This window comes from Symsagittifera roscoffensis, chromosome 1 (genome assembly GCF_963678635.1).
Source record: "Symsagittifera roscoffensis chromosome 1, txSymRosc1.1, whole genome shotgun sequence".
In the NCBI taxonomy this organism is placed as follows: Eukaryota; Metazoa; Xenacoelomorpha; order Acoela; family Convolutidae; genus Symsagittifera; species Symsagittifera roscoffensis.
Genome location: NC_087062.1, coordinates 63,957,190 through 63,965,673, shown reverse-complemented (window position 1 = coordinate 63,965,673; position 8,484 = coordinate 63,957,190). Strand labels below are relative to the sequence as shown.

General features: G+C 36.3%; 2 protein-coding genes and 1 non-coding gene across 3 annotated transcripts in view; 1 reads left to right on the top strand and 2 right to left on the bottom strand.

Moving 5' to 3' along the window:
- Positions 1-726: 726 nt before the first annotated feature.
- Positions 727-3,926, bottom strand: LOC134856887 (uncharacterized). The gene is made up of 3 exons (XM_063873181.1): positions 3,172-3,926; positions 2,692-2,877; positions 727-1,132 (listed from the first exon to the last, which is right to left on the bottom strand). Exons 1-3 carry the CDS (start codon positions 3,583-3,585, stop codon positions 923-925), a joined length of 810 nt encoding a protein of 269 aa, XP_063729251.1. The 5' UTR covers positions 3,586-3,926; the 3' UTR covers positions 727-922.
- Positions 3,927-5,632: 1,706 nt separating this feature from the next.
- LOC134847589 (protein lin-9 homolog) overlaps positions 5,633-8,484 on the bottom strand; it is a 48,212-nt gene continuing 45,360 nt past the window's right edge. The window contains exons 3-4 of the mRNA XM_063864691.1: positions 6,736-6,951; positions 5,633-6,588 (exon numbers count right to left, since the gene is read on the bottom strand). Coding sequence (XP_063720761.1) covers positions 5,708-6,588; positions 6,736-6,951 — 1,097 coding nt within the window. The 3' untranslated portion in view covers positions 5,633-5,707. The remainder of the gene's footprint in view (positions 6,589-6,735; positions 6,952-8,484) is intronic.
- On the top strand, positions 7,768-7,840 carry Trnak-uuu (transfer RNA lysine (anticodon UUU)). Its single transcript has one exon. It is a non-coding gene; the product is annotated as a tRNA-Lys (tRNA).

The following is an 8,484-nucleotide window of genomic DNA, read 5'->3' as shown; positions in this document are numbered from 1 at the left end:
ACTACTTTTTGTCCTGAAAATTCGCCTGAGCAAAAACTTAGAGGTTGTTTTCAAGTTAAAAGCCCCAATTGATAATTTTGCGTCTTATTTCTACGGTTCGTTTTGAAGAAGTTAATATTTTTGGAACTGAACCCTGTTTTCCGTCTGCATGAATTTTTGAAAATGCTCGAACTCGATTGCGTATCAATCAGAAAGCTAATTTTAACAAGAGCAGCATGAGCAACACAACCGATTTTTTTTGGAAGTTTTACCGAATTATCACGGAACCTATTTTTCTAAGTTCGGATTCTAACTTCTTTCCGATTAAATAAAAACCACTTAGTTATCTGATGTATCGATATTTGCGCATTATTTGTAAACATTGCCATACAAAGTATTTTAAAAACCTATTCTGATGATGATATTCGTATTATTACTGCAGTTTTAACCGGGTTCTTGAAAAACCTCAAAACATTACAAAATCAGATGTAGCCCAGCAATAAGTCAGGTTTAGTTTCAAAAACTAAAAAAAAACTTTTCTACTAAAATTGTTAGAGATCTGCCAATTCGATTGCCTATTTTCTCTGCAAGAAACTTTTACCGCATCGATTCCGTGACTTTTACGAAAAACGAGCAGGATCTTTGGACGTAACACAGCGTAAAAAATCTTAACAGTTGGTTTTCAAAACAACGAAGTTGATCCACTTCGTTTTACATCCAAAAGCTGAGAGGAATTTAAAAATCATGTAATACTAATAGTAGATTTTATTCAATTACTAATCTACAGACTGAAATCTCATTAGAAGTACAAACAAAACTATTACGTGGCCGACAGTTTATGGACATACATTTTTTTTGATTTCCAAATTCGTGCATCGTATCAAATAAGTTGACAGAAAAGAAATCAAAGTAAGGAAGATTATGACCCAGGAAAACTATATGATTAGTTTTGATTGTTCGCATCAGAATGAGATCCACTTTTCTTTGATAGGTATTGTCCTTTGATCAGAGCTGATAGGTTGCTCGATGCCTTCCTCAATCGCACTCCCCCACTACCCTTGCCCTCTCCAAACACTTCATCTGTATCTCCGTTCGATTGACTTGACTGGCGACATCTCTGGAGCTCCACTGCTGATAGCTTTCTGGCCACCGCCTACAAAAATGTATTTTATGTAAATTAGTTAAGATCTCTAAAAAATGCTACATAAAAACAAATGAGGATTAAAAAATATACAAAACTAATCAAAGGACAAAAATAGCCAATCGAATATTGGAAAAATGTTCCATACGTTCAAGTTCTATAAAGCTGTATAATACCCTCAAAGTAACTGGGTTATTGCCGCCAGACTCGTCGTGTTTATCTTTGAGTAAACTACATTATATAACACAGGAAACAAAAAAAATTTTGTATTTAATTAATTATATATTCACTCCTGAGGAGCTCTATACATTGTATAAAAGGGGGCAGATCGCTTCGCAAAGTTCCATTTATCGCCAACTCTATTAGCGCTATTGTAGAGGAAGGACGGCATTCAATGCTGTTATATGACTTCATTGATAAAATGATAGTTTGCTGATATAAATAAGCAATTTTATAACGCTGGTATGGCTCTATCCAGCTTGTACACTTACCGTAACTAAACGGAATGGCCCCTTTTGTTTTCACATAAGCACCAGTGGCGGTGGCGTAGAGGTAAAATATGCGACTGGGACACCAGGGATAATGGGTTCGATTCCCAGAGCGAGCCGGGAAAAATAAAAAAGGTAATACGGGCTCAGGAGCTTACTGAGTTAAATCTAACAGAGGTATAATAAACTGGGAATGAGTAAGGGAAGGTTTACTCATTTTGTTGTGTTTAAATACAGGCTAGGTTTGCAGCAGATCAGCCGATCTCGTTACCTATCCTTTCGAAATTAAGTGCAGTTATTCTATTTGGAAAAAGTATCAAAATTTACTCAGTAATTTCGATAAATTATTTTGTTGTGTGAAAATAGACAGGGTAGGATTGAAGCCGATTAGCGAATCTCGTTACCTATCCTTTCGAAGTTAAGTGCAGTTATTCTAATTGGAAAAAAGTATAAAAATATACTCAGTTAACATAAAAAAAAACACTGACTTTCTTAAGAAATCTCAACTTTCGAATTATAAGAAAAAAAATATATGCCCTTGAAGATCTTTGAAATGCTAGAGCAATTTATGATTGGCGCTTTTTTGATAAACATAAACCCAGCTAGAGAAAACTGGATCAATAGGTAAAGTTTTTATTCCGTTGGAAATCTAAAAATGATATTCACTTTCGAAACTAGAAATCGTTTACGTTTTTTTTTGCGCCATTTCACGTTCGTTTTTGGAGAGTGCTATTTCCGTTACTTTCAGCAGATGAATTTCAATTGAACTCAAAAAATGCAAAGGTACCTAGGTGCATTAATAAATGCATCAATATGTATGATTGCACATCTGTAGTTATTAGAGACTTTTAAAACTTTTCCTAAAAAAAACAACAAAAAAAACCAGCAAGACCTATATAAGAGTTTCCACTACGTTCATTACTCTTAAACAATCATTTTTGACAGCAAACATGAATTTTAGCGGCAGAGATTTCGGAATTAACTGTATTTTCATCTTTGGATATGTTAACGCTAAACTGATAGTTCCTTTGGTAAAATAACCAAATTATTTAATCTAAAGCGCCGAAGGGTATCGCCCTTTACCTCCAGTTGCTGTTTTAGCCCCTTGAACGTCTGACTGTCGTCCTCGATAGCTCGAAGCTTCTCTAAATCGGACGCATGCTCACTCAGAGATTCCTGTAGGTCATTGACCTCTTTCTTCAATGTCCGATTTTCCTCTTCTAGAGACTGAATTTTGGCCGCTGACTCTGCCAGTATCTTGGCTTGGTCCTAAAGAAGGGGAAAATTAAACCAGAATTTTACAATCATAACATCTTGCTCGAACAAATTTCGGGTTTTAACTGGTGACATGTCGGAACGTCTTAAAGCCTCTCTTGAATTTTCTAATAATATAATCACTAATATTATAGATCCCGAACCTTATAACCAATTGAACGAAAAACAAAAGGATAATGACTTTTTCTACTGTTTAAATGTGTTAAATCAGTGGCTGAATAAATTCATTCAATAAATAAGATTTTGACCAAATGATTTAGTTAATTAAGACAATTTTGAACCCCTAACCTGCACTGCTTCATTAGTCGATGCTTGTTTCAAAGCGTTCAACTGCTGCTGCAACTGTTCAACTTGGCTATTCTTCGCATCTCTGAACTCAATTATTTCTCGGCGAACTCCATCCATAAATTTATCATTATCCGCTATATCAGCTCGCAGATTCTCATTTTCTTTGTCTTTGGCGTTCAAGCTTCTGCTCAAATTCGTTTTTTCTTTCTGAATATCCGCAACTTGCAATAGAAGTTTAGACGAAGATTCTTTTGAAGACTTCTTCAGCGCTTCGAACTCAGATTTTTTAAGATCGAGTTGGTTCTGAAACTGATTATTTTCCTTCACTACTGTGTTATATTTGGCCCTTAGATCCTCGTATTTTGTTTTCAGAGCCTGATAGCGTTCTTCGGAGCCTTTTAATTCGTCGCCCATTGCAGCGTTAACAAAGTACAAACCAAATCAGTTTAATTGAACAAAAAATTCTTCGAGAAGTTGTAAGATTAGGTCATCAAAAGAAAGACCAAAGACGGTAGAACATAGTCGAATTAACAATAAATAAGTACGTCAATCAAGCATTGTTAGAAAATAACAAATGTGAGCTTACACGTCAGTTGAAGAATCGCACAAAGGCATTCATCGCCAATTTAGAAAACATAAAGAGAAGATCGATAGCTAGCAAGCTCAAGAACTCAAAAATTGTCCACATAGTTCAAACTCACTTTGAGTGGGCCTTATTATACGATTTTCATGTTTTTAAGCAGCTATACTGATTTTTTTACCTGAGTTTTACCATTGAGATGATACCATATCATTAATGAATACCAATTTGTACTATGCTACATGTTGGCTCTTGAGTCTTAAGGGACTGAAATGTATTCAAAATGAATCTTCAAGGACCGTCACTTCGGATCAAAGTTCTGCCTGCGAGCTTAAAACTTATGTTATCAACGATTATAAAATACTTGCTATCGTAAGTGTAAAATTCATCAGACAATTTGACACCTTGGTGAAGTCGTTTCAACTGAATCACAGCGGCTGGTGATGCTGAAAAATTTCTGTATGAAAATATCCACGCTACAAGCATTGGTACGCAGAAACATTACAACTGCAGGCAACTGCGTCTCCGCTACTAAATCAGGAGGTCGACTCTATTCACTAACACCACAGCCATTTTGATTACAATCTATAATTTATAGACTGTAATAAAAAAGTCCTTACGCTCAGTAACTTCAGTCGGCCTACTAGATTAGAAAGACTATACAGGTGCAAATTTTTTTCATTTGATAATCGCACGTAATACAACGCAAGCATTACAGTTCAAATAATAGTAGTTCAAACTGCCTTTCCAGTTTCTCGAAATAACCTGATTAACCTGAAAGTTTTGTAGCGGAATATGCAAATTGAAACAAGCAAGGCCGGTGGCTGCTGAGATCATATACTTTTCTCTCTTAGTTTAAATTACAAAAAAAAAACAATTTCCCAGTTTTCTTTTATCGAAAACCACTCGCTCAATATGACAAACTTCCAAATTATCAATAAATTATCAATTGCATACAAAACCTTAACATCAAGCAGTTGCGTGCGCAGAATTTGTTTTCTGGCTATGGGGGTGGTTTTTTGAAGAAAAAAAATTGAAAATTTTGTCAACCTTTTGACCTCAATTTGATTTTCCGAGCTCTTGGAAAATACTATAAGGACCCTACCCTATTAGCTAAAAAAAATTCGCCACAGGCATATTTTCGAAAAAAAAACAGGCTAAAAATGACGTTTTGAGCATTTTAAAAAATATTTGACCAAAAAATTGCGCGGTTTCCCCTCAAATTTAGTTAAATTCGCGCCGAAGGCACCTTTTAATTATTTTTGATGTTGGCCAGCCAAACGTTGGGGGGTCCCTTTGAAAAAAACTTGCAACCAAAAATTTCAGTTACGAGAACAGAAAATTTGAGTTCAGCCACGAGAAAAGATTTAATAGCTAGCCGTGGAATCAAATTTCAGGCGATTTTTCTCACGATTGTTTGCGTTTTCTGAAAAAAATGACAGATGAGAACGCTTCAACATAAAAAAAACTCACTCTAATTCATCGCTTGAGCACAAAAAACGTGCAATCAGAACATCCGAACACATAACTCCTTCCAATAGAAAGGGAATAAACTAAGAACAACAGTAGCCAGTTTCTGTGCAAGTATCAGAAAAAGTTCTGACCATATTCGTAAAAGCTTTAAAAAGGATACATTTCTTCAAATTTGCGCCAACTTTGTGAGTGGTGCGATGAGAGCGTTGGCAAATCAAACAGCCAACACAGGACAAAAATATATATGGAATCACTGAGACTCCGCAAGACACGTTTTTTTTTCAGAAAAAATTCTGGTTTCCGGTATGATATCGTATCGTTGTGAACTTTATATTCTAAAGTTACAAAGAAAACTTTTTGAGGGTAACAATCACAAAACTTTCAGGAAATTTTTGATATTGCTTCGAAAAAAAAAATTTTTTTCAAAGGGTTTCAAATTTCGAACACAATAAAATATTTCAAAAACACAAGCAAGCATTCAAGTTAAGTTGTGTTTAGAGATTGTAAACTGCCGAAAAGTTTAATAGAGGATTGAATATGCGCAACATTGACTTCTACGTCTCTCTGAAATATATTCTGGTTTGATGTTCTCAGATTCGATTTCATATCTGCAAGTGTATCATTCAAAGACTTCGTGTCGAAAGCTCTCGTTTCTCCTTCCGCCATAGATTTCAATTGTAATAAGGCAGAGGCTAGTTTTGTAATAAGATTAGTAGAATTTTCGGGTAATTGGCAACTAGTTAACTTTTCTACCAACTGTACCGCTTTTTCATCACACTTAGACTTGTGATCGGTAAGTAAGAGGGAATGTTCATTATTAGGCGTCACATTCCGAGCTAGCTTTTTAGCTGATTCTAAATGATGCACCAAGTCTTTATTTATCACTTCCAACTCCAACAGCAAGCTAGCATACTTTTGTTGAAAATCAAGGGTAAAATCAAGATTTCTTGCTATAGTCTCCTCGGCTAACGAATTTTCGCAGCATAATTTATCGATCAAGTATTTCTTCCTCGTTAGCAATTTTGTTAAATGGACTAGAGTCCCTAAAAACTTGATAGGGAACCCTCCAAACGCAGCGTTACTTTCGATGACCGTAGAAGGCTCCGGGTTCTCGCTCGAGAGTCCCGTGTCAGTCTCGGTGACAATGACTGCTCCTGGTTCCGCTTTGGAGACATCGGATGGTATGTTTGGCTCTTTGTGAAGTGTTATTTGTCTCTTCACGTCCATGAACGAGTCCAGAGGTCGGAGCACGTACTTGTCTGGACACCACACTTCGGCGTCTGAAATCCAGAAGGATCCGATGCCTAGTTTGGGGAAATTGATTCTGTACAGATTTGTGGCCACATCGATTGCAGCTACAGTTCCTTAACACAAATATTTGGTTTCAAAGCTACATTTTCAAGACTGGTACATAATTTGGGCTTGCAGGAATTATACGCAATTTCAAGCCTATTGATTAACTGTAACAAAAGCAAAGCGCATTCAGATCAAAACGAATCTAAGAAACTAACCCGTGTACAACCCTGACTGAACTTCTGCGCTCTGGTACAAATAAGCTGTGACCTTTGACCCCACCGGGATAGCCCTGGGAATATGCGCAGGAATGTCTCTGAAGTTGACAGGGTCTGCCGGCCTCTTCATCTGCAACCAGCGCACTTTGGCTCTCTTCCTCTGCAGCGCTCTTCTCTCTTCGTAAAGGAACACATGTGAACATCTTCGAGGCTTACCTGAACAAAAATGAAACAGTTAACGGTTAAATAAACAAGTCAATAACAACAGTGGGATTTTTGAAATGAATAATTTATACACAAATTAGTTTTCAAAATTATAACATGCGAAATGCATGCGGGACCTGTCTATCATAGTTACTTTTTCGAGGGACCACTCTATCATTGTATTGTAGTACCCCTCACCTCACATCAGCATCAATTTTATAGTGCAATGAGGGTTTTACGAGGTTATTTTGACGACCAAATATGTTTGTCATGGCCTAATTAGTTAGCATGTCAATGTTCATAACAATCGGTTGATGGGAACAGTAATTTTACAGTAATTCGCAAGGGGAAGGGGGAAAGGAAAAAGAGCGGGCTACTCTATCAAAATCACAATTGCACCTCTAAGATCCTTTTCCTATGAATGATTGAAGTTCAGGAATAAAAAAAATTAAAACATTGTTCAAGGGGTTTTTCATGTGTATAATTTATGCATTTCAAAATCCGGCTGATCTAACTTTCTGATGCCACTCTGAAGTGGTGCGTTGTCATGAAGAACGCTTATGATGAACTAAACTTGCCTGTTTTTTTTTTTCAAAATAAATATTTTAATGATTAACTTTAGCATTTTTAGGTGCTTGTAATGTTTAAATTTCGGCTTGAAGTCCCGTCGGCTTGTTGTCCTAGACCCGATTGGAACTTCTTTCGTTGTGAAGTGAGCGAGTAAGCAACGTGGACAATTAGACTGCTTTGTACGAATATTTTGTTGTTTTGTCTAATTTGTGAATACTCGAGCTATAACAAATTCAGCTACTCTAGACTGTACTCAGAGCCCTGCTAGCTCAGTCGGTAGAGCGTTGGACTTTTAATCCAACGGTCAAGGGTTCGAGTCCCTTGTGGGGCGTATCTTTTTCATACTATTGTACATTTTAGAAAAAACTTAAAAGTGAAAAAACAGGAAATTTTTTTTCAGTTCATCTCACTTCTGCTCTCAAATTCTCCACTTTTCAATGCGAATTAATTAATTAAGTTCCCGTCTCTTTTCCAGTTTCCCACCCCCTTGTTAAATTATAAAACAAAGATTTAAAAAAATTGTTCACGCAGCACGGCAATTTGCATGTTAGAAATGTTCTAGAAATGTGTTCACATGCTGACACGTTTTATTGCAGTTTCTAACATGAAAAGTCAGTTTAAATAGACTTTCCTATAATGATTTTCAGAAAAAAATAAAGGGGGGACTGGAAAAGAGCCAAGTTCATTTTTCCAGTTGATTGTTTCTGAAAAAACCTTGATTGTTTCTGAAAACCTTGATTGTTTGTGACAAAAACCTTGATTGTTTACTGAAACTCATAGCTTCAAAAACTTGCGAGTTGTCGCTTTCCTTAAATTTTGCGAGCTGCTGATTTTGCGAGCTGTTGCAGTACCATAGTTGGTACTACTATGATAGAGTGGTCCCTCGAAAAAGCAACTATGATAGACAGGTCCCGCATGCATTTCGCATGTTATAATTTTGAAAACTAATTTGTGTTATAAATTATTCATTTCAAA

Coding starts and splice junctions, on each gene's coding strand:
- LOC134856887 (XM_063873181.1), bottom strand. CDS start 3,585: ATGGGCGACGAATTAAAAGGCTCCGAAGAACGCTATCAGGCTCTGAAA. Junction 2,878..3,171: donor CGACTAATGAAGCAGTGCAG/GTTAGGGGTTCA, acceptor CCCCTTCTTTAG/GACCAAGCCAAGATACTGGC. Junction 1,133..2,691: donor GGCTAAAACAGCAACTGGAG/GTAAAGGGCGAT, acceptor ACATTTTTGTAG/GCGGTGGCCAGAAAGCTATC.